At 48.0% G+C, this 22753-nt stretch overlaps 8 protein-coding genes across 8 annotated transcripts, besides 3 other annotated features; 3 read left to right on the top strand and 5 right to left on the bottom strand.

Annotated features, from left to right (window-relative positions):
• Nucleotides 1-1370: 1370 nt before the first annotated feature.
• PVX_099685 (protein phosphatase-beta, putative) lies at nucleotides 1371-4638 on the top strand. Its single transcript, XM_001614737.1, has 2 exons — nucleotides 1371-3712; nucleotides 3881-4638. The coding sequence occupies exons 1-2, from the start codon at nucleotides 2923-2925 to the stop codon at nucleotides 4612-4614; spliced, it is 1524 nt and encodes a 507-aa protein (XP_001614787.1). The 5' UTR covers nucleotides 1371-2922; the 3' UTR covers nucleotides 4615-4638.
• A 987-nt stretch (nucleotides 4639-5625) lies between these two features.
• Nucleotides 5626-7056, top strand: PVX_099680 (prolyl-t-RNA synthase, putative; the record flags this gene model as incomplete). Its single annotated transcript, XM_001614736.1, has 1 exon — nucleotides 5626-7056. The coding sequence occupies one exon, from the start codon at nucleotides 5626-5628 to the stop codon at nucleotides 7054-7056; it is 1431 nt and encodes a 476-aa protein (XP_001614786.1).
• Nucleotides 7057-7335: 279 nt separating this feature from the next.
• Nucleotides 7336-9080, bottom strand: PVX_099675 (hypothetical protein, conserved; the record flags this gene model as incomplete). The annotated part of the gene is made up of 3 exons (XM_001614735.1): nucleotides 7853-9080; nucleotides 7651-7747; nucleotides 7336-7470 (listed from the first exon to the last, which is right to left on the bottom strand). The coding sequence occupies exons 1-3, from the start codon at nucleotides 8872-8874 to the stop codon at nucleotides 7336-7338; spliced, it is 1254 nt and encodes a 417-aa protein (XP_001614785.1). The 5' UTR covers nucleotides 8875-9080.
• A 1642-nt stretch (nucleotides 9081-10722) lies between these two features.
• Nucleotides 10723-10755: a microsatellite.
• A 497-nt stretch (nucleotides 10756-11252) lies between these two features.
• Nucleotides 11253-11275: a microsatellite.
• Nucleotides 11276-11716: 441 nt separating this feature from the next.
• PVX_099670 (hypothetical protein, conserved) lies at nucleotides 11717-13057 on the top strand (the record flags this gene model as incomplete). The annotated part of the gene is made up of 1 exon (XM_001614734.1): nucleotides 11717-13057. Exon 1 carries the CDS (start codon nucleotides 11780-11782, stop codon nucleotides 13055-13057), a length of 1278 nt encoding a protein of 425 aa, XP_001614784.1. The 5' UTR covers nucleotides 11717-11779.
• Nucleotides 13058-14087: 1030 nt separating this feature from the next.
• Nucleotides 14088-15867, bottom strand: PVX_099665 (hypothetical protein, conserved; the record flags this gene model as incomplete). The annotated part of the gene is made up of 9 exons (XM_001614733.1): nucleotides 14088-14149; nucleotides 14245-14352; nucleotides 14486-14660; nucleotides 14733-14825; nucleotides 14935-14988; nucleotides 15112-15164; nucleotides 15295-15346; nucleotides 15439-15591; nucleotides 15817-15867. The coding sequence occupies 9 exons, from the start codon at nucleotides 15865-15867 to the stop codon at nucleotides 14088-14090; spliced, it is 801 nt and encodes a 266-aa protein (XP_001614783.1).
• Nucleotides 15868-16391: 524 nt separating this feature from the next.
• On the bottom strand, nucleotides 16392-18212 carry PVX_099660 (hypothetical protein, conserved; the record flags this gene model as incomplete). The annotated part of the gene is made up of 9 exons (XM_001614732.1): nucleotides 16392-16457; nucleotides 16592-16664; nucleotides 16872-16924; nucleotides 17108-17151; nucleotides 17291-17360; nucleotides 17480-17518; nucleotides 17651-17716; nucleotides 17870-17919; nucleotides 18119-18212. 9 exons carry the CDS (start codon nucleotides 18210-18212, stop codon nucleotides 16392-16394), a joined length of 555 nt encoding a protein of 184 aa, XP_001614782.1.
• A 203-nt stretch (nucleotides 18213-18415) lies between these two features.
• On the bottom strand, nucleotides 18416-19848 carry PVX_099655 (telomeric repeat binding factor 1, putative). Its single transcript, XM_001614731.1, has 6 exons — nucleotides 19694-19848; nucleotides 19517-19567; nucleotides 19306-19379; nucleotides 19123-19188; nucleotides 18957-19015; nucleotides 18416-18807 (listed from the first exon to the last, which is right to left on the bottom strand). Exons 1-6 carry the CDS (start codon nucleotides 19695-19697, stop codon nucleotides 18741-18743), a joined length of 321 nt encoding a protein of 106 aa, XP_001614781.1. The 5' UTR covers nucleotides 19698-19848; the 3' UTR covers nucleotides 18416-18740.
• A 545-nt stretch (nucleotides 19849-20393) lies between these two features.
• On the bottom strand, nucleotides 20394-22289 carry PVX_099650 (splicesome-associated protein, putative; the record flags this gene model as incomplete). The annotated part of the gene is made up of 1 exon (XM_001614730.1): nucleotides 20394-22289. The coding sequence occupies one exon, from the start codon at nucleotides 22287-22289 to the stop codon at nucleotides 20394-20396; it is 1896 nt and encodes a 631-aa protein (XP_001614780.1).
• Nucleotides 21034-21073: a microsatellite.
• Nucleotides 22290-22753: the final 464 nt, after the last annotated feature.

The raw sequence follows: 22753 nt of genomic DNA, 5'->3' as shown, positions 1-22753 counted from the left end.
TGAGGGATCCCTCGTCAGTGCCGCCTAGCCACTCCCTTTGCCCTACCGTGAAGTTGCACCTGCGAGTCATTCCCATCAGGGCTGGCGCGCTCACCTTGCCCAAGCGCTGCCTGAGCCCGTTCATTTCGCCAAACGAGAAATCGACCCTTCCGCTGCTGCGTCGTTTCGGGGGGGCCGCCTACGCATGCGATGTGGGCCGCGGTGTGCGAGGTCAGAAATTATATTTCGCTTATTAATTTGGTTATTTATTTGGCTATTTATTTATTTGGCTATTTATTTATTTGGCTATTTATTTATTTGGCTATTTATTTATTTGGCTATTTATTTATTTTCCTATTCATTTGCTCATTTTTTACACTCGCGCGCGTTTCCGCTTGGGGAAGGGCTGCACGGGGGGCTCACCTCGCCGTGATTTAAAATCCGCAGCTGATGTCACAACAGTGAGGTGCTCCCCCCCAAAGGTGCTCACTTTCTCCCTCTATGTTTAACGGGTTACTATATGGGATAGAAGACCACCTTTGAGGAAGCCACCCACCTTTGGTGAAACGGTCGAACACGTCACAGGGCACATGGCTAGGCACCTTCACACTTCATGCCGTGTCGACGTGAGGGAAGTTTTCCAGCACTTCTTTCAATTTAACAATGAGGGAAAAAAAAAAAAAAAAAAAATGCAAGTTGGGCACTACGCTACTTTTTCGACCAATTGTATTCCTCAAAATTACACATGCCAAAAATGTAAGGCGAAAAATTGGCAAATCTGCATTTTGGGATTTTTTATTTTAACGCAAGAGGCAACGTGTCGTTCGGCTGATACATGTGTACGACTCTCTCCTGCGTCGTTCTTTTGGGCAGAAAAGGAGCACGCAAAAGTAACGTCCCGGTTTTGCAGCGTTTGCGGTTTTTGCGGCGTTTGCAGCGTTTGCAGTTTTTGCGGCGTTTGCAGCGTTTGCAGTTTTTGCGGCGTTTGCAGCGTTTGCAGTTTTTGCGGCGTTTGCAGCGTTTGCAGATTTTGCAACGCTTTGCAGCTCCTTTTCGTGACGCCCTTTTTTCGCTCGCCTCGCTGTTCCCGCTCTTTTCCCACTGCGGCCCCTCTCCTTCTGTCCCGCTTCATGCAATCTTCGCAGGTACTACATGCCCCCCCACGCGCGCGTGAACGTATGCGTATATACATATTACATATACATGTGCGCAAGGGACCCTCTGGGTGGCCACTCCAAAAAGAGGACATCCCGCAGTGCATACATCCGAAGTATGAACGCCCCCGCGGGATTATGCCATACTTGCACATCCACCTATGCAAACACGACGAACTCGTTTGTGCGTATTATTTCGCCGCTTTTTTTTTTTTTTTTTTTTTTAATTTTGAATGTGTCCCATTGTGTTCTGTTTAAATCGCCTCGCCGATAGTTTCCCACCGAGTCCGCTTTGTTTTGTTTTTCCCCCGCGTTAGTTTATTTGGTTTTTCGTTATTCACTTTTTGCTTTTCGCTTTTCGCGTTCCTTTGGTTTGCGTTGTTTTATGTGGTATTTTTTTCCCCCCCACCTACGCTGCGCAGGCGATTTTCTGCGCCATCAAGCTGTTGCGTAGCTACTCTGCAGCGTAATTAAGCTGCGAGTGGCACCCCACTACGCCGTTTTGCTCCCCGTTTGTTTTATCGCCAGCCTGCTCGCCGCCCCCCTCTGATGGCGCGATTTTACCATATTTTATTGTATTTTACTATATTTTATTATATTTTATTTTATCCTTTCTTATCTTTCCATCCACCCCCCACTAATTAACTGCCAATCGAAACCTATCCCCTTGCCGAATGCATATAATTAACGTCCCCCGAAAAGGATAAGCCAAAAAGGCATAATTCGCTAATTGTTACTCTCCTTGAACGCATATGTGCACACCCCTCTCATGTCTACAGTGCTGTACATGCGTTTAAAAAAATTAAATGAACTGCTCAGCGCGCAGCACGTGTTTTTGTGCCCTTCCCCATTTCGAGGTTGTAAGTGTATGCACATGTGCCAGCTCGGCTTTGTTATATGCGTACTGATATGTTGTGATTAATTTTTTAGTGACCCCCGTGAGCCGCAAAATTTGTCTCTTCACCATCTTATGCGTCATTTGTGTGGCAGCCCTCGCGAAGCCGTTTGCAAAAAAATCACAGCTTGCATATTCCCGCAGGGTGTTAGCAGCCACGTCATCCTTCCCGAATTCGCGCTATTACGAGGTTTCCTACACACCACCGTCAACTGCATGCACACATATGTACACACGCGTTGTGCGTGCGGATAGACAGACGGACCGACGTATTTCAGGCGCACGAATTAAAGGCTAACAAAAGGTTAACAAAAAACTAACAGAGCATTAACGGCAAAGTTTTTTTCTTTCCCCCCTTTTTTTTTTTTCTTTTTTTTTTGTTGTAATGAGAGAAAGAGACACACGAAAAACGACGCGCAGTTGCCAGTGAGCGAATTCCCATCACAAATAGGGAGTGATAAAAGCTGCCAAAAAAAAAAAAAAAAAAAAATCCATGCGAAATGTTCTTGCGCGAATTCGTCCCAATTGCGCATGCAAATTTTTTGTGCCCAGTGCTCACTAGCGCATTTACGCGAAGAGCCCAGTTAACAAAACTGCGAAAATTGAGTAAGCCAAAGTTACGCTAACGCGTACAGAGACAAGTCGAGCGAGGGAGAAGAAGCGCGCGCAGGAGTCGCGGCGAGTGGACGTCCCCCCCTGCGAGGTGTTCCGATCGGACAAAGGAGAGGAGAAGCAAAAAAAAGGGGAAAAAAAAAGGAAATAAAAGGAAAAAAAAAACGGCGAAACGAACAAACAAACGTGACAAACAAATAACACAACCGATAACACAACTCGATAACACCATCGACAACCCACTCCAACAGCGCCCTCGAAAAATACCTCGCGCGCTGAACGATGAGCAACTGCCTTGCGCCCAGTCCAGACTGCCAGCTCAGCGACGCGCTTAACTCGAAAGGCAACCCCACGCGCCCGAACGAGAGCAGCGAAAGAAGCGAAAGAAGCGAAATTGGCCAAAGCGGCCAAAGTATCCAAAACAGCCAAAGCAACCGAAACAGCCAAAACGACAACTCATATATGGAAAAAAAAAAAAAGGAAAGGCGGAGCGAAAAGAAGACCCATTCGCCTGAACAGGTCAGGCAAAAGGGGGAGAAAAATTATGAACAGTCAGAAAAAAAAAAAAAATTGTCAAACGATGAAGGAGTCCAAGTTTCAACCTGCGAAACGTTCGTTAATGAAGATAACTACACAACGTACGAGAATTTGTCTGTGAAGGAGCTGAGTGACGAGGAAGTCTTTTCGGAGAATGAATATAATAAGAAAATTAAGCGAAGTCAGAATAGCCTACTTATAAGCAAAGAATTTTACGATTTTCTGGTAAGCAACGATGATGACCAGGTCAGTGAGAAGTGCACAAAAAATGACGCGCGGTTTGAAGAGCTCCTTCAGAGTGAGGCGAATAGTCCGCCCGCTACATGCTCCACAAAAGTTTCGCACAATGTAGACGAATGGATTAACAAATTGTTAAAATGCGAGCTGCTGCACATCGAGGAAGTCAAGCTCATGTGCACACTGCTCAGGGACATCCTGAAGGAGGAGCCCAACTGTGTGCAGGTGAGCGTTCCCGTGACCGTCGCGGGGGACATCCACGGCCAGTTTTACGACCTCCTGGAGCTGTTCCACATAGGTAAGTGTACCATCAGGGGGGAAGGGCTAACCAAGCTGTTTACCCCCCATGTGATTAGTAATTAATGAGGAGGTGTGCTGGCCGGTGCGTACAACCATCCCCGGTGTATACACGCTCATCTTCGCCGCGTTCCACACTATTGCTCTTTCCACTTTCCTCTTTCCGAAGGAGGATTCCCGCCGGACGTGAACTACCTGTTCCTGGGCGACTACGTCGACAGGGGGTACTACTCGTGCGAGTGCTTCTGCCTGGTGGCCTGCCTGAAGATAAAGTACCCCAGCAGAGTGACCATCCTCAGGGGGAACCACGAGAGCAGACAGATAACCAAGGTATACGGCTTTTACGATGAGTGCATGAGGAAATACGATGGAGACTACAACGCCTGGAGGTACATAACGGACGCCTTCGACTACCTACCCCTCACAGCCATCATTAGCAACCAAATCTTCTGTGACCATGGGGGAATCTCTCCCTATTTGCACACCATTAATCAAATTAACAATTTGGATCGATTTAAAGAAATCCCTCAGGATGGCCCCATTTGTGACTTACTATGGAGTGACCCTGCTGGTCCTGAGGATGGTATCATCGAAGGGTGGAAAGCATCTCCTAGGGGTGCTGGTGTTGTGTTTAGCGAAGAGAGAACGAATGCTTTTCTTCGACTGAATAAGCTCAGCTGTATATGTAGGGCTCACCAACTAGTGCAGGATGGCTTCTTATGGATGCACAACGACAAGGTGGTCACCATCTTTAGTGCTCCCAATTATTGTTATAGGTGTGGCAATTCCGCCTCCCTCATGCTCGTCGATGAGTACATGGAGAAGGACTTCGTCACCTTTAACACCGCCCCCCTGCGAGCCAACGCCAAGGCTTTGCGGCGCAACGTGGGCTACATGCTCTGAGCGCGCCCCCCGGCGGCGTGCACACGTGTCAGCAGGTACGCACACACACATATGTATATATATATATATGTTTTTACTTTTTTATTTTTTATTTTTTTTCTTTGGCGCCCCTTCCACTGCCACTCGTTCGTTCTCCCATGCGAAGCGTTTATTTTTTTTGTTTTTTTGCTCCCCCCTCCACCATGTACCTTGTGCAAGCCAAAAAATAAGTAGGCCCCTTTTTTTTTATTTTTTCTTGTGATGTGATGAATTTTGCGTAGCTGCGCTTTTCTCGCCAAAGGACTACTCCCCCCCCTTTACCCGGTCCTTTCAAGGACCGTTTTGAATTAAATAGTTGTCCCCATTTTGTTTAGCTACACGCAGTTGGGTCTCTGGCTCCGTTTTGCAGTTCCACGCGAAGTGGAGACCAAATTGGGAAAAAAAAAAAAAAAAAAAAGGAAAGCAAGAAAAGCAAGAAAAACATAGAAATGAAAGCAACGAAAGAACACCGCTAAGGTGGCCCCCTTTGAGATGCACAATGGCGTGAAAGAAGGTTCGCGTATCACGTAGGGGACGGGATTTTTTTTATTTTTCTCTCACCTTGCGGCAGCTGCGAGGTGGCGCCTCCACGTTGGCTAGCAAACCCGCCACAGCAGTGTTATACCGAGCGAAATAGCCACTGATGAGGCGTGTGATGAGGATAGCTTCCCCTTTCTGTGCTTCCCACCCCCGGGCGTATGCTCACATGGGACTCTTTCCGCAGGGGCACGAAGTCTCCAGAGGTGCGTCCCTTGGCGGTTTGGACGTCCCGAGGAGCCGACACACCTTGTGCATATGATGTTCTGTTCACTTGTGCTGCTCCTGCACATAGCGAATTACCTCCGTGCAGTGAAGTCAGTGCACATAGGAAAAGGGGCATTCTTACCTCGGGCGCCCTTGACTAGAGGGGGCAGCGGAGGCAGCGGCGGGGGAAGCGGATGCAGCGGCAGATCCCCCCGCGCAGCAGTGTACACGAGGAGCAACCACTCGTGCATGGGCTCTGAATCCATTTTCAACAAAATCTGCAACGATACGGATAAGCAGAGCGGAGACAAAGCAAGCGAACTGCTGCAGAGGGCAAACTACATAAGAGATGTCAACGGCTTGTATAACCTCCTTCCACTTGGGTATAAGTCGATCGAAAAGATCATCAGCTTTCTAAATACCCACCTGAAGAGAGTCAATTCGCATTGTCTTTTTATGTCCATTCTGCAAGCCAAAAAGTGGTGGAACATTTCAGATCGCTCCAAACTGTATAGCGATGAATTTTTACACGTATACAAACAGAAGCAGCAAAAAGGGGACAGCAACAAAGGCACTGAAGCGGTAATGGGGAAAAAAAAAATGGAAGATGATGGGCTGATCCTAAGTCCCACATGTGAAGAACAGGCAATCTCCTTAATCAACCAAGTGTATAACGAAAACATACCAGCGAAATCACTTCCCTTGTTAATCCACCAGTTTAATTATAAATTTAGAAATGAAAAGAGGTTAGAAAAAACGCTGTTCAAAAGCAAAGAGTTTTTGATGAAGGATGGCTATTCCTTTCATAGCAATGACATTTGCCTGAGTGAAACTTACGAAGCATATAAAGAATGTTATGAAAAAGTGTTCTCCCATTTGAAGTTACCTTTTAAGGTTACAAAAAAAAGGAAAATGGACAAAATGAATGCACTTGAAAGTCACGAGTTTCAGGTGCTCTGTCGGGATGGGAAGTACAAAGAGGCTGCACACATTTTCAAATTAGGAGATTACTACTCCAGGAAGCTGGGCATCAAATACTTAAACAAACGGAATGAGAAAAGTAACATTTTTATGGGTTCCTACGGAATTGGCATTTACAGACTGCTCTACTTTCTGGTCGACTCCTTTTACGACGGCGAGGGCATCCGGCTGCCTGCGCAGGTCGCCCCCTTCTCCGTCTACCTCATTCAGACCAACCAGAGGAGCAAGTACTCCGCGGCCAAGGTGGCAAAAATTGGCAAATTGGCCCAGGCGAACGAGGCGGTCCAAGCGGTGGAGGCGGTCCAGGCGGTGAACTCGCCCAACGTGCCCAGCGCGCCGACGCCCCCCCTCAACAGCAACGACGTCGAGTACGTCCTCACGCTGTGGCTGTACAACTCCTTTAAAAACAGCGACGTGGACATTTACTACGACGACACGGATTTGCACCTCTCGCGGAAGCTGAAAAATTGCGACTTGATAGGGGTCCCCAACCGAATTATAATAAACCTCAGCAGCGAGCAAAAAAAGATAAAGCTCCCCCCCGATTTTTATAACTACATGGACACTCCGAATGCTATTTTTTCCAACAAGCTCTACATGACCTTTCGGGACGTCACCGTCGAGTACAAAAGTCGATTTTCCCCGGAAAAAAAAATTATGACAATTCACCAGTTGTTCAGGCAGTTCGGGCTCATTTAGCTTGTTGCGCCTCCGAGAGGCCCACGTTTGGGGGTGCCCCCTTCCGCGCAGTTACTCCGCAGTGTATTTTGCGCTAAGTTGTCCCGTCCGCTTCGTTAGATTAGTCCGCCTCGTCTGCTTAGACCGCCGCTTCCTCTTCTTTTTTTTTCGTCTGCGTTTGTGAGGCGCGCCGTGCGCTCGCCGCGTCGAGGCCGCCCTTTTACCCCCCCCCCCCCCCCCCTCGCGTGCACACACACAACCGACCGCTTAATTTGCCTTCGCCGCCACTTCTTAAACGGGCTACCTCCTCTTGTAAACGCAGGGAGCCAGCAACTTGGAAACCTTCCTAATTCTCTTCTCATTCGCCGCGTAGGATGCGTCCTCCTTTTTATTATTCTCAAAAAATAGCACATAAAAAAAATCGTCCAAATTTACCTGAACGGGTAATAAAAAAAAAATAATAAATAAATAAATAAAAAAAAAAAAAAAAAATATGCATTTTGGCTGTTCAGCTAGCCAAATTGCACAAACGGCCAATTTCGCCCATCAGCCAAATGTGCGCATAGGGCCATGGGGCCGCTTCCCCACACGGTGGTGCGCGTAAGACAGGCCTACTCTGTTGGTGAAGGTAAACCCGACGTTCTTCATGAACTTCATGAACGCCTTGTAGTTCGTAAACCTGCTCACCACCTCGGCTATTATTAAGGTTGCGCTGAGGAAAAGGAAAAAAAAAAAAAAAAAAACATGGAGAGAGCTGCCGAAGGAGGAAGCAAAAATGGCTGCTAACGTGGCGACCGCTCAGTGCCCACAATTTAACCTCTTTTTAAGACATCGAAGCGCCTCAAATATAACTTTCGGCCAGTCCGTGTTCATAAGACTCAGGCACAAAACAAAGCAATCGTGAGAATCGTCTGGGAGCGGCAACTCCGTTATGTTACAAGCCGTGACGTGCTCATTGAGCTGAATTAAATCGTAGGAAGTCACAGACCAGCCGTTCAACGTCTGGGCTATTTCTGCTTCTCCGCATCCCAAATCTGCTATTTTACTTTTTTTTGTAAAATTCTTTTTTAAATGGCTGATTATCACATGAACGGGATTTTTGGGCCATTTATTCTTCTGATTTCTGTACCCCGAATGGTAAATGTTAAAAATATTGTTTGTTTCCTTCAACTTCTGTTGCACAGTTTCGCTTCTGTTGGTGTACATGTACTCATTAATGTATCTGAACAGGGATGAGTTCACTATTTCTTCTGGGTCCTGTTGGATTTTTTTTTTCTTCTTATATTTTTGCTTTTTCTTTTCTCCGTAATGGCTATCATATTCGTCAAGGAAGACGGCCCTATCGGTTGGTTGGTCTCCATCAGTTCGATAGGCGAACGGGCTGCTGGCCTCACACGTGTTTTTCCCTCGGTTAGCGGCATCCTCTCGTGAAGGAGATCCATTTAGAATGGGTTGGAAGTGCGACTCGTTTTTCCCCCCTTGGGCCTTCCCCCCATGTTTCCTCTTTTTGGATAACTTTTTACTTATCATTCTTTTCTTCAAGACAGGAGCGACAAAATCTGACTTGGATCTTTTAGTCACCGTTTTGTTGGTCACTGGAGGGTGCTTCCCCCCCTCTGCTTCTTCCTTCTTCGCGAAATTGAGTTTTGCGTCGGGTTGGTCTGCACGTCGCATTTCCCCCTTGCTGTTCAGGCATTTACCACAGGGCTGAGATGTTATCCCCACCTGTTTTGCCTCCTTCATTTTATGCTTCTTAAAGGGTTTCTTTTTTTTGCCGCCATTTTTGAAGCCATCTTTGCTGACCCTTTTCAGTTTTTGGGAACCGTTCTGTTTGCTCATTCTTCGTAAAAGTGAAGTTGGCGTTATTGCTTACTCGGCATTATGCAGTTAATTGTTCGGGATGCGCGCCTTGGGTTAGCGGCGCATGCGCTTCCGTTGTATGTTTTTTTTTTTAAATAATAAAGCTGGTTCAGTTTTTAATTGGGGACTGCTGCAGTTTCGCGATTGTCACCACGCAAATTTGAGCAGTCAGCATAAGCTCGTTCGCATTTTTTTTTTTTTTTTTTTTTTATTATTTTTTTTTCTCCCTTTTGTTCCATATCACCATTTTAAAATTGCCGCATTTTGCGTGGCATCGTATGTCCTCGGGACGCGTCGCTCGAAAAATGGGCAGCGAAGCGGAGGAACGTTTCCCCTCACAGGCGATCCCCAAAGGTTCATTTTCGCCGTGCCCTCTGCATGGCAAGGTAAATTCATGTGGCAAAGTAAATTAATGAGGCCAAGTTTCATTTTGCGCAGCTACAAATTGAAGGGTAAACAGTACGAGGGGTCCCCTTTCTCCGTTTAAAAGAGTTCTACATTGGGGGTAAAACTACCAACCCATAAGCAGCGCATATGTTTATGCAACCTGTACATTTGCATGCATACAGTTCGTGCCCCCGCGCACCGGTAATTTCCACTCTTCGGAGATTAGTTCTGCGATTTGGAAGATTTATTGCAAAAGGTAAATATGCCCTTTCAATTTGTTGGCAAATGAACTTTGCATCTTTTTGAATGTACGTTCATGAAAAAGGTATGCGTTTTTTTTTTTTTTTTTTGGCCGAGGTGAAAAGGCAGGTACACATAAGTCCAATTTTACATTATATGTATGTCCCTGTGTGAAAAGGGGAAAAAAACGACCCAGCCAGTTTTGTCCCCAAACGTCGCATCAACAGCGTTTTAGCGAAAAGGCGAATGATGCGCGTGCATTTTTCTAGAAATGGCACCCATTCAGGTGGAGGTAGAGGAAGAGGTACCCATTTGAATCGACATGAACAGGAGAAGTTGTTCGGTTCACCGCATCGTTTTTTCCCCTTTTGTATCGCCACGCTATGGGCCTAGGCAGGCGTAGCCGCCACCTCCCCCCTGTACACAAACCTGAAATAGTCCAGCGCAAATCCATTCTGTGTAGAAAGAAGTTACGTACAACTGCCAACCGTGTGAAGGTCATTTTTTTTTTTCTCCTTCTCATTCCGCCCTTTTGAAATACCCCCATAATGTGAAAGGGTTAAAAAATGGCACACCAAAAATGTTGCACAATTTTAAGAAGAGTCCCAAATGGAAGAGGTCACCGGCAAAAAGGGACCTTTCAAAGGGGGGAAGTGCTACATAAGGGACGCGTAACCGTTTTGTCATTCCCCCCGATTGCAAAGTATTAAATTCGCGCATAAACTGCGAAGCAAAGTGGAGTGTTCCATGTGGCATGATTCATCAGAAGTACTCTTTTGCCATTTTTATAAACATGCAAAGGTGCCACTGGGAACAGGAGCATCGGATGGGGAAAAAAACAAAAAAAAAATTAAAACATATGCTGTTCAAATGTACCTTCGCATGTATGCAAACGGAAAGGGGTTTCCCACGATTGGGAGATATGCCATTATTATGATACGCCCCCAAAGACATGTCTTAAAGGGGCAACATGCACATTTCGCGTAGCGGCGATCTGCCTAGGGGGACAAAAAAAAACTCCTTTTAATTTGACCATCACTGTACTGTTTCATGTGTCTCATTTGGTATCCTTTCCCATAACTTCGTGCATAACGTGCCATTTGAACTTGAAAGAAAAGAGGTACATTTTTAATGGCAAAAAAAAAAAAAAAAAGGGCCACTGTTAGCCAATTTTGAGGAAAGCATTATTCGCAAGGCAAACCGATCAGTCGAGGCGTCTAACTCGACCATGTAGATATGCATCATAAGCACATGATGAAGTTTTTTTTTTTTTTTTTTTGAGTCATTGGAATAGTGTGTACTGTTACCCGTGATGGCATAACTGAGTAGCCACTTCGAATTTTTTTTTTTTTTTTTTTTTTTTTCTGAACTGTTCATACATTTTTAGACATTTTTTCTGAACATGCATGTTTGCATGCCAAAAAAAGTATGAACAGTTCATGCAGTTGTGCACATGAGAGGGGGTCCGCGCGAAAGTGTCCACATCGCGTGGGCAACGCAGAGGGTCTGAAAAAGTCCGAATGGGCGACTACATTTCGCACGCGAAACGAGCGGAAAGAGCGAAAAAATCGAAATTGGCATGGCGATTATGTTCATTTTGCTTGCTTTGTTTGTTCTGCGTTGTTTTTACGTTCTTTCAGCTTTTTCAGCTCGTTCCAGCTCGTACCAGCTTGTTTTTGTTTCAGCTTGTTGCAGATTGCTTTTATTTGTATTTATTTGTTTTCGTTCGCTTTTTTGTTGCTCCCCCATTTTTCCCCTTCCTTCTTCCTCCACTTCTTCCCTTTTGCGCGCGTTTGTTCGCCCCGCCTGCTCGCTTTCGCGGAAGGGCTCAAAATCGCCTGGACGGCGCGCCAACAGCGGGTTTAAAACTGCTCATGAGGGAGACCGACTGAAGAGAAGCAAAAAAGGACAAAAAGAAGGCAAAAAAAGGGGCAAAAAAAGTGCAAAAGAGAGCCAAAAAAAGTGCAAAAAAAAAAACTTCAGTTAAAAACAACTTCACTTTAAAAGAACAAATAAAAAAGTACCATTCGAAAAAAGAATTAAGCTACACCAAGGCAGATTAATTGACAACCAATTTAGCTGCTCACCAATTAAGTTCCTCCCCCAACGAAGGTGTCTGACCCGCCAAGTAGCAACCGCGCGAACCGCGGACTCCCTGCAATTGTTTTGAAGAGTCACCCCGCGGGCATACACAGACGCGAGCTGCACACCGTGACAAGGCATCACCATCACCCCCCCCACATACACCATCAACAAAATGGAGAACCAAAAACCAGCCTGCTCGGGCTTCATAATTAGCCTGCTCTTCTACGTGTGCTTCTTCTTCTACTTCGGACTGTACAGCTTTGAAGTAATTTTCATCTTCTCCTCCAACATGGACTATGTCATGCTCAGCGTCCTGCTAATCACGACCATTCTGTCCATCTCCCTGGTCTCCACCGGATTAGTACACACCTCCGTTTTTTTGGTGATCGTCATATCATTAGTGGAAATGTACGAATACCAAAACTCTTCGTTTGCGAATGTAATGGATTATAAGTTTAGCAAAGTGTTTTTAATCATTCGAATATTTGCCACCGTTAATTTCCTGCTGTTTTACTACTTGCACATGAGCAACCTCAAAAGGAAGAAGCAGGTGGACTTGGCCAAGTCAAGCTCGAGTGAGAAGAAGACACAGACGTACACGCAGACGCACGCGCAGACGAACGCGCAAACGGCGCATGGAAGGAACTCACCGGAATGCAAAACTGACGATTTGAGATATGGCGGCGTACTGCCTGTTGGTGGAAAGTTCATCCCAAAAGGGGTCACCCACACGAGCACGCTCCAGCACACGCTAGATAACGACGACCCATTGAAGAAAACACAAGTGATAGAAGGGTATATATTAAAACATGTGACCATTCCGATTATACAAAAGGATGAGAGGCCTCATCCTCCTCCTCCTGCGGTGTCCAGTCCACAGGGTAAAGTGTTTGAAGTCCCCCCTCACCATCTTCCATACAGCCACTACAGCGTCAAAAGTGTAGATAGTAATGCGCACGGGTTAGGAGCTAATCAGCCGCTGAGCGGCGGCACCTTTGTCGATGACGGCTTGGACGAGACCTACAGAAGGCAGTACATCTCCCCGTGGGTAGTGCCCAACAACAGCATCGGAAGCGGCAACTACAGCGGCAACTGCAGCGGAAACAACAGCGGTAGCTACACGACCGCCACCACCGCCGCCAACAGCAACAGCTTGTACGGAAACGACGTTGCCTTGGCGGGGGCGGAGAGTCAACAAGTGAATAAAGGCCCCTACGGAAATGCAACTGCTAACGCTTGCTATAATGGCGGCTTGAACGCTTACCCTGCGAATAAGTTGCCCGACGATAGGGATCCATACCAAGTTAGGCCTCAACAGATGGGACCCTACCAATCGGGTGTGTACCCATCGGTGGTGTACCCATTGGGGGAATACCAAGCGGGGGCATACCAAACGGGAGCATACCAAACGGGGGCTTACCAAGCAGGGGCATACCAAGCGGGGGCATAAGAAGCAGCGTTATGGTACTCCCCCCAACCAATCGAAAGGGACATGGTGGCTAACCGCTCCAAATTCTGCCTTTCCCTTGACAACCCGGTTAACCTGTACAGTAATAACCAATTGAGGGGGCATCCGAGGAGAGAAATTTTTTCAGCACAAAAAATGTTTGTCATAAGAGGGATGGTGCGCGTTGTGGTTGCCCTTTTGATGGGGGGCCAGCCCACTTAGCTATGTTGCGGCCAACCGAGTGTACAGCGAGCGTGCGGCGCAGCACGGCAAACGGAGGGGCGGCTCACAGGCATGTGCAAAGTGGCCCCATTTGGCGAGAGAAGTTTGTTTCGTGGGAAGGCCCCTTTAAGATGATGTCAAACTGCGTTTTGAAATTTTTATGGAACTGAATAACACAGATGAGGACGCGTGCCGCTGGACGTGCTAATTATTTTGTGACGCGTCCGCAATTCAGTGCGCAGGCAGATCGGGAGAAAACTCACCTTTGGGCTTTCACCCAAGGGAGGTGGAGCAACGCATCCACTTTAACTTCAGCTTCTACTTCCGCTTCCGCCTGCACACCTTCGCCTATGCGTGTACGTGTGTTAATTTTTTTTTTTTTTTTTTTTTAACTCCTTTTTTGTGATATTGTGTCTACTCCACTTTGCCGTAATTTTTTCACTTCTTACTCCGTTTTGGTTGCCCTTTTGGCTACACCTTTACGAAGCAAAGAACAAAAATCTGCATAAATTGTAAAGTGTACAATTTATCGAATTAATTTTTTTTTTTTTTACGCGAGCATTTCTGAAATGTTGTGTGCGTTTTTGCCGTTCTGCATACGCAGTTGGGAATGCTTAAAAAGGTGCATGAACTGTTCAGGTAAAAAACCTCGAAAGTTTGCCGAAACCGCCGTTTGGCTAGCTCAAAAAAAAAAAAAAAAAAGAGAAGAGGTGTAGCGAAGACGCAGCCACAAAGCAGTAACAAAGCAGCCACGAAGCAGCCGCAAAACAGCCGCAGCCTAGCACCTCTGCGCGGCCAAATCGCGGGCGCTTCACTTATTGTCTGCTTCGAACGCCAGGAAGTTCCCATTCCTGTTGTTTTGCCACTCCAGCGCTGCACAAGAGGGGGCGGAAAATAAACAAAGAGAAAGCGCGGCGAAATGCGATATTATGCAAAACATTTTGTGTAAGGAAAGACTAAGCCGATACCTTCTGCACGTTCTTTCATTTTTTTCTCCCGAACTTCCTGCCTACTTTTATGCTCCTCATATTTGTCCTTGTACAGCACGGTGTTTTCACTGTATATGGAATCGACGCCTTACCGCGCAAAAAGGAAAAAAAAAAAAAAAATTAAAAAAAGAAAGATTACATTTTTTCCGCACTCCATTTTGCGTTGCCCACTATGACGCAGTTATCTTTGATCAGCACAGAGCCCATCAACAATGGGAACATTTCAGGGTGTTCAGCACCCCCTGTCCTGCTCCCCCCATTTGTGCTGACACCTTCTGCCTATTAAATGATCCAAACGAAATGCTCAGATAACCAACTATTCCTCTAGGGTAATGCGACTTCACCACTCGCGCGAGCTTTACATCCTTTTTTATATCTTCCGATAGTTTTAAAGTCTGACGGGGGAAGCGAATGGCGAGACGTACATTCACACAGGTTAGGTTACAACACAGTGGGTGGTACTTTACGCAATTTTTCATTTCTTTTTTTGAGGGTCCGTTTATTACTTCTAGGTATTTTTCCTGCATTTGTTCGTATTCTAGTCTTCTTTCGTTTGGCCTCTTTTTTGCGGGTGGGGCGTGGGGAAAAAAGGGAGATGTTAGACAGTGTCGCTGAACGATGCGCGGTGCTGCTTTACTCACCAATGGCCATCGAACAGGCGAGCCTTACCATCAGCTTCTCCGTCGTCAGCCACTGCATGTAGCCCTCCTTTAGTTGGTCTCGCTGAAAGGGGTGGAGTGTTTCATTTGCTTGTGATTCAGATTAGCGGCCATGTTGCATAGCCGGGAGTCGCTGCAGTTGCCCCATTTTTCTTGCCCTTTTCCCGCACCATGAATGAAACATTACCCGCTCTACTTTGGGCAAAGGGTTGGTGATCTTCACGGTGCCAAATTTCGCCTCTGCTCGAAGGGGAGTTGCGCATGGAAGAGGTGAAGAGGGGTAAAACGACGCGACGGAAATTTTGCAAAAAAAAGGATCACATGAGTGCCTCTTCGAAAAGCGCACATCTGTTAGCGGAAGGGGATATACCATTTGGAACCAAGTCGGTGAAGGGTGGAGGTTCTCCATTCTCATCTAGTCTCTGTTGAAATGGGGCAGCGTCAACAGCATATGCAGGGGTGATACATGTGATGTGTCGTACGCATGAACCGAGCAAATGCCGGCCCTCCATACACTGAGTGTTGCCTTCATTTTTTTAACCGCGTAGTCAGCCTTGTCCCTCTCCACTGATTTAAAGACGTGGTCCCCCCGTGTGCACCTGGGCTGGCATTCTTCTTTTTTGCGGTCATCTTTCAAGTCGGAATAGTATTCGTCGATTAGCTGGTCCTTTTTTTGGGTGCGGCCGAAGAATGATCGTTAGAGGGGGATGAGGCCGAAGGTGCGTTGCGTGGCGCATCGGCTACGTGTGCCTCTATACATTTGCATACGCTTCTCCTCATTTGTATGTGTTTTTTTTTTTTTTTTTTTTTTTTCTCACAAATTTCTCATGCGCGGATAAATTGCCCCCCTTCGCGGAGTCAGAAGTCTTTTTCCCCTTTGGCCCCATCTTACAGCCTCCACAAAGTTGGGAGCGATTATTTCGCTCGAGCACGGTGTGCTCATATGTTGCGTCAACGTCGAAACGCACTGACGAGTGGAAGTCACCTCTGCTCAGCGCGGGTTACATGTTTCCCCGGTTTTGCACGTTCATGGGGAAACAGCACAAATGGCTAGCACAGACAGGTGCGTGAGAGAAGGCGTTTTCAAAAGGAGGGAAAAAAAAAAAAAAAGGAACGAAATGCGCGACATGCACAACAGCACGACACGCATTCCAGTCAAATGTGAAGAGGGGGGAAGCTTAAATAACTGCTCTGGTTAAGCGGCAGCTATGAGTGTGGACCAGTTGGATAACCAAAATGTGATTTCCCACTTCGCCCAAAAGGGATGTCTATCTGTCTTGCGCTTTTTTTTTTTTTTTTTTTTCTCACAAAGGAGAGTTCTAAATAAAGAGTTTCGTTAGAGCGAACTGGTTGGAACGGGCTGCTCTACACGATGAACCCAAGGGGCGACAAGACGAATTGCCCCTTTGTGCAGTCCCTGCCATGTGTCCGAAAGGGACAGCGCCAAATGTTTACTCGCACCGGCGCTCATCGCTCGAAGGGGGCCGCTTCCGGTTCGCCAAAGTACTCCGCAAAGATGACGAAATTGTTCGGCTTCGCGGAAAAAAAAAAAAAAAAAAAAAAATAACATATATATATATATATACATATATATATATGTATATGTATATGTATATGTATATGTATATGCAGATGGACCTACGTGCGCATGCAATTGTAGGCCAAACCTGCTTGATCAGCGCGCACGGGGAGAAGTGCTTCTTCAGGAAGCTCCGCAGCTTGTGGGATGGGTTATCGTAGCTGCGTTGCCGCGGGGAGAAAAAAAAAAAAAAAAACACACCAATGTTCATGCGTCGATGTATAGAGGCAGATATGCCGCAAATGCAAGGGGACACCTACGGAATATCCTCGCCGACTTCAAAAGGAAAGACGGAAGAGTCTCAGCCTGGTGGGACAACTCGGAGGAAATTTCCCTTCCCCCTGTTCCCCCCCATTGTGCATGCTCACCATAATCGGGAGGGGGAGATCGCCTTGTCTCTCAGCATGAAGTTAAAAAGTTCCTACAAAAGTGGAAAGTAAAACGAAATGTGGTTCACCGAATGGGCAGGCATCTGCAGGCCTCTTCCCGCGCAGGTGCACATGGGGATGGGGCGGGCGTCCCATTTATGCATCAGCCGTTATTAGCACAATCTGCTTCTTTTCCACAATCTCCCCCTCTCCCCCGGAGTGGGGGTCGTACTAACCAGCCCAAGGCCCCTCTTCCGGAAGTCCCTCCGTATGTAAAAGTCTGCAAAGGGGGGAGGGTAGCTGACATAGCAAAGCAGATGCGTAGGTACGTTTGAACATACACATTTCGAGCCCTCTGCAACAGAGGGGAGGGTTCTGTTCTGCCAAATCGCCAGGTGATTTCCCCTCCATGTTGTTACCTAATAAACACGCACAACTCCGGCAGTGTAAATCTTTCCCGTTATACAAGTACAGCCGTTTTGTCCCAATCTGTGGAGAAACAGAGGGGAGATGATGGAGAGGTGCATGTGGCATTGAAGTGGTGTGGCGGTGGAAGCGGGGAGAAAAAAAAGAAAAAAAAAAATCATCCTGAAAGCACCTCTCCCCACCTTTAACATCCCGATTAGTTCACCTCGCTGTGTTAAGCACTGACGGGGGAAAACACGAGAAGGGCATGTTCGGTAGGGCAATCTCCCTTGTGTAATTTCTCCCCCTGTTAAGGCTCACTAAATTGGAGATACAAAACATACGCTCAGAGGATTCACATATTTTGCAATTACGTATAGGGTGTTGTCCTGGTCGGCGACGTTTTCTAAGGTCGTCAAAATGCCCGACAGGTGCTGCTCCTTAAAGGGGTGCAGAGAAAGAAGGGGAGGATAAACATTCGGGGGGGACGCAAATGGTGTGCCCCCTCCCCCCGCGAGACGTTCACCGTTTTGCGAAGTTTCGGGGGAAGCCTCCTTGGGAAAAGCCCCTTTCTCGCGGGAGCTGCTCCCTACCGCGCTAGACAGGAGGCCCATTTTGTCTACCTCCCTTTGGAGCTTCCGAACTGGGGGGAAAAAATAAAGCCAAGTGAGGGAGGCAAAGTGTGGGGGGCAAAGTGTGGGGGGCAAAGTGTGGGGGGCAAAGTGTGGGGGGCAAAGTGTGGGGGGCAAAGTGTGGGGGGCAAAGTGAGGGAGGTAAAATGAGGAAGGCAAAGTGAAGGCGCACACGATGCGGTCTCGCGAGAGGCACTTCTCTTGCTGTACAGGAATGGAGGTCGGAGCTCCTCAGGAGAAGCAAGTCACCCCTTGAGTGCTTCTTTATCTCCAGGTTTTTCATTTTTTCGCCGTGAGTGTCCATTTCTTTGGTTCGTTGGTCGGTTAAGGAGGTGGCGCAGTTTTGCTCTTTGCGTTTGAAAAATAAAAAAGTGATCGTGCAAAGGTAGAGGGAAAAAAAAAAAAAAAAAAAAAAAAAAAAATCACACACTGGCAACTCGCAAAAGGGGGAAATTATTCCCCCCAGTTTACCACCGCACGGGAAAAAAAATAGCACCGTCAGTTATGCCAGTCTCATGCAACCAGTCGATCATTTTTGTTTCCTCCTTTTTCCGTTTCGCACAAGTGCAGGCGTGACTTGTTGGGTATTTTCCTCCCCACTGTCACGCCTTCCACTGAGCGTACAATTTACCCCCACGTGGAAACGCACATAAATAAATAACAGGGATGACGAAGCATGTGTGGGAAGACAATCCAGATCGATGGGGGGAAGACACATGGAAAGGGACACCATGATGGTTGCGACGGGGGAGGGCATACCACGGAGACATTTAAAGGTGTAACCTCGCTGTGCTGTGTTAGCTTTATGCAGAAGACCACTGCCATCACCAACTCAGTCCTTCTCTATGATAAACACCTTCTTGAAGTTCCTGTACTTATCTTTTAAGCTCACGTTGGTTCTGTGGAAAAGGAGGGGGAGAGGCGGAAACGGGGGTGGAGTAATGGGATGCCACACACTAATCGGGTGCCGCGAACTAATCTCTGCCTGGGATGGAGAAAGCGCTGTTCACCGTTGCGCCCTCTTCACACCACTCTCCTTTGCAAAAACCTGCTCTCCGAAAAGGAGTAGGCCTCCATAATTTTGCGCCAGTTGGACACTCCGTATTTCTATCGGGGGAAGGGAGAGGAGTGGCAACGTAGTGGTGCCGACGTGTGCACGCAGAAAAGGGGGTGTCTAGACGCCCATAAGCACGTTTGCCGCTTATCCCCCTTACGTTTATCCCGTCGATCAGGCGCTCCGTCTCCCGCTGGTCCCACTTGACGCGAGTTTTGTATCTCTTCTGCGGAGGAAAATGGAAGCGGCGCCACTGTATGATCACTGTGTGGAGGACTCCCCCCAAAAAGGGCAAGTGGTGAGCTTCACATTAGGTGGACCATAAGCCCCCCCTGGAGAGTACCCTTTTTCGTTCCTTTAATTTGGACGTCTTTTCCATCCCTTGTCTGTCGATCACAACGGGGGAGTTCGCTTCATCTTTGGGAAGGAGTTACACAAAAGGGAAATACGCGGAGGTGAACTGGGCCGCGAAAGCAACAGTGACGCCTTCAAAGAGGTGAAAAAAAAAAAAAGAAAAAAAAAATCAGCCCCTACACAGCTGCGCGCCGTCGTACCTATGGCGATGGAACTTTTAATCTTCAGCAGTTTGAGGTTTGCCTGGTCGGCTGTGAGGGGGCGCGAACGAGGGGGGTCTCATAAGTGGGTTAAAGCGGCAAGAGGAGCCATAGCAGCCGTAGAAGCCGTTGCTCCCGCAGCACCCGTAGCAGCGCCGCCCGCCCTGCTGAGCCTACCCATTTTTCCGCAGAGAACCCCTCGAGATACGTGTCCACAAAAGGGGGGCTTTCCCTCCGCTCGCCAGCTGCTTAGGACGGCTGAGTTTTAGCCCCCTTGAAAAAGTGCATCCCCAAAGGGTAAAAATATCACGTGGAATGAAAGAGTATGACTTGTTCAGGTAAATTTTGTCGTTGCTCAACCTGCGCTTATGTGTGTGCCAGCACACATGGGTGAAGTAAACGCCTGTGGAGGGCGGCGTCACTCCTGGTGGGGGGACCCGCCGACCGAGGCGCCCCCCCCCACAGGGACAATACCAGTCGCCGCTTCACCCGGGGGGATGCTCAAACGTGGTTAGCACACACAGAGAGACGCCCCTCGCATGTACGTACGGACGAAGGCGCAGCGTCGCCACTGTGCGCGCGAAATGAACGCAACGGGGTTGACGTCAAACGGGGTTCTTTATCGGTAGGAGGGGGGCAAAAGTAACCTGCCCGCCCTCTCCAATGTGGGATTATGCTGTCCAAAAAAAAACGAAAAAGAAGAAGAAAAAGAAGAAGAGGAAAAACAAAGGTGCCTCTCGCGCTAGCTATTCGTGCGCGCAAAAGAAGGGGCAACGCTGCGTAAACGCAAACACAAGCGGGTGATCGCCCGACCCGCCGCTGACCACGCTAACCAAACCGCCACCAACAACCGCTAACCGCTAACCACGCTACCGCGCTAGAGCAGCCCCTGGCGCTTCAAATCGTCGTAGGCCTTCATGTTCATGACGTTGCCCTTGGAGTCCTCGCACTCGACCTCCTGGTCGGGCTTGAAGACGTGCATCTGCGTCTGCTTCTTCAGGCGCTCGTACAGGTTCAGCGCGTCGTCAATTTTGGTAATCTCCTTAAAGTGCAGCGTGTTGGGGATGTTCAGGCACTTCATGCCGAAGGAGTGCCTCCACTCGTAAAAGTGTTTCTCGAAATGGGCTCTGCCAAAGTAGGAGTAGTTCCCGCATATCTCGCATGTGTATTCCTTTGAGAGGCCATGTAGCTTGTAAAGCCAATAGGGGATGGGTTTATTATCGTGTCCCAGGGGCAGATTCAGGGGGTTATAAATGGGCTTCTCCTCCTCATCTTCGTCTGTTCCGTCCGCTCCGTCTGCTCCGTCTGCTCCACCCGCTCCGCTTACCCCTTTTCCCTTTTTCTTCCCTTTGCCATCCCCCTCGCCGCTTACGCTCCCCCCGTCGGACTCATCCGTGGAGGAGTCATCATCCCCCGAGGAGGGGCCAAACGTGTGCGAATTGTACAGATGGGGAAAGTCGCCTCGCTCATCAAACTCCTCAGCACCGTACATCCCCCCACGATCGCGTAAACTTAAAAAATGATCATTTTTTTTCTCCGCTTTTTTTCTCTTCTGCAACTCGTCTACACTGAAGGCCTGCTTCCTCTGTATCCTTTGAATGGTTTTCTGAAATATTTTACTTAACACATTTTTATACATCTCGATGAGGTACTCACATTTGGCTAGTTCTTTATCCTCCTCTTCGATTTGCCTCTTCACATTTTGAAGCTGCTCCACGGTGAGGGCCTTCTGCATGTACTTCTTCAAATCCTCATCGTAGTGTTTGCTATTCTTATAAGAGTTAAAGGTCCCCTCCGAGGCGTACAGCTTATCATTCACATTACAGTAAAGGTCCAAATCGTATGTGTGTTTCTCCCATTGCTCAATCCCCTTCTCCTTAAATTTCTGTTCAAAGGTTTGCTCATACTGCGCGTACATTTTCTGGCAGTCCACCAAGACATTAATTTTTGAAAAAAAATTTACCAAATAGGCCAGCACACTCTGCACATACCTTTTGTACTCTTCATTTCGATACTTGCAATACCTTGGGATGTAGTAGAAGCGGGTGAAATTGTGAAGATAGGTTACTAAGTCCATTTCTTTAAATTCGCCTTCATTGGGTCTACCGCCCTTGGAGGAACTCTTTCCCTTTTCCTTTTCGGCACTGTTTCTCTTCTTCTGGCTAGCCAACTCCTTCTTCCGAAATATATTCACTCTGAACTGCTTCACCTTCTTCATATTCACAAAATCGTCGTAAAACTTCTGCATGTCGACGTACTTGCCTTTTCTCTCCACCGGGGAGAAGCTCTCCTTCAGGCGGTTGTTCTTCAGCGCTTCGTACTTGTAGGCCTTGTAGTTCCTGATTTCAATTTTTTTTATGTTCGTTTTTTTGTGGTAGTCCCGGATGTACTTCACCCGTTCGTAGTAGTTCTTCCACAGGTCGTTGCAGTCGCCCTCTCCCTCGCCATCGCCATCGCCGTCCTCTTCGTGTTCCTCCCCCCCTTCGCCTTCCCCCTGGCCTACCGCTCCCGCCGCTCCTGCCGCTCCTCCCGCCTTCCCCGAAATGAACTGCATCTCCTCCCTCTTCAAGCCGTCCTCGTCCCCGTAGTACTGCAGGAGCAGCCTCGACTTGCTCTGGATCTTCTCCACGAGGTAGCTGATGGAGTAGTCGTAACGGATGCCCCGCTTCCTCTTCTTCCTCACCTTCTCCTCGATCAGGTCCGCGATCGCCTTCTCCATCATCTCGATTTCCTCGTGCAGGTACCGGATCTGCTCCACCAGGAACTGCGCCATGGTGGTGGTGGGGAGCGGTTACAACTGGGGGCGCCGCTTCACCTGGGGGAGTGGGGGCGGTGTTCCAAGCCGTCCTGGGAAAACCCTTCTGCGCTTCGCCCAGTCAGCGGGGGCAACTCACAGGAGGGGGTGTCCGTGTGCCTCCCCTTAGCGGCTCTCTCCCCCCTTGGATAAACACAAATGCGAACGTGCACGCTCCACGTAAAAGTGAGTGGCGGATCCCCCTTCTGTTCTCCTACAATTCGTGTACTCTCAACGGAAGGGTCCTCTCTCTCGCCCACTCGGCCGCCACGCACCCCCAACTACACAGCTGTTCTGAGATTTCGCCTCGTTGGCTTCTTTTCGAGTTTGCGCGATTCTCCCGATTGTCGCCTTCTAGTGCTTTTGCGCGCTAGAGCATCTACCCCTGGGGGGTTCAATTTCAAAAAGGGAAAAAAAAGGGAAAAAATAGGGAAAAAAAAGGG

The sequence above is a fragment of the Plasmodium vivax genome, chromosome 7 (genome assembly GCF_000002415.2).
Source record: "Plasmodium vivax chromosome 7, whole genome shotgun sequence".
NCBI classification, from domain to species: Eukaryota; Apicomplexa; class Aconoidasida; order Haemosporida; family Plasmodiidae; genus Plasmodium; species Plasmodium vivax.
This window is presented reverse-complemented; position numbering and strand designations above follow the sequence as displayed.

Coding starts and splice junctions, on each gene's coding strand:
- PVX_099655 (XM_001614731.1), bottom strand. Junction 19,380..19,516: donor TAAAAGTTCCATCGCCATAG/GTACGACGGCGC, acceptor TCCTTCCCAAAG/ATGAAGCGAACTCCCCCGTT. Junction 18,808..18,956: donor TACTCCTTTTCGGAGAGCAG/GTTTTTGCAAAG, acceptor CCTTTTCCACAG/AACCAACGTGAGCTTAAAAG.
- PVX_099685 (XM_001614737.1), top strand. CDS start 2,923: ATGAGCAACTGCCTTGCGCCCAGTCCAGACTGCCAGCTCAGCGACGCG. Junction 3,713..3,880: donor CCTGGAGCTGTTCCACATAG/GTAAGTGTACCA, acceptor CTCTTTCCGAAG/GAGGATTCCCGCCGGACGTG.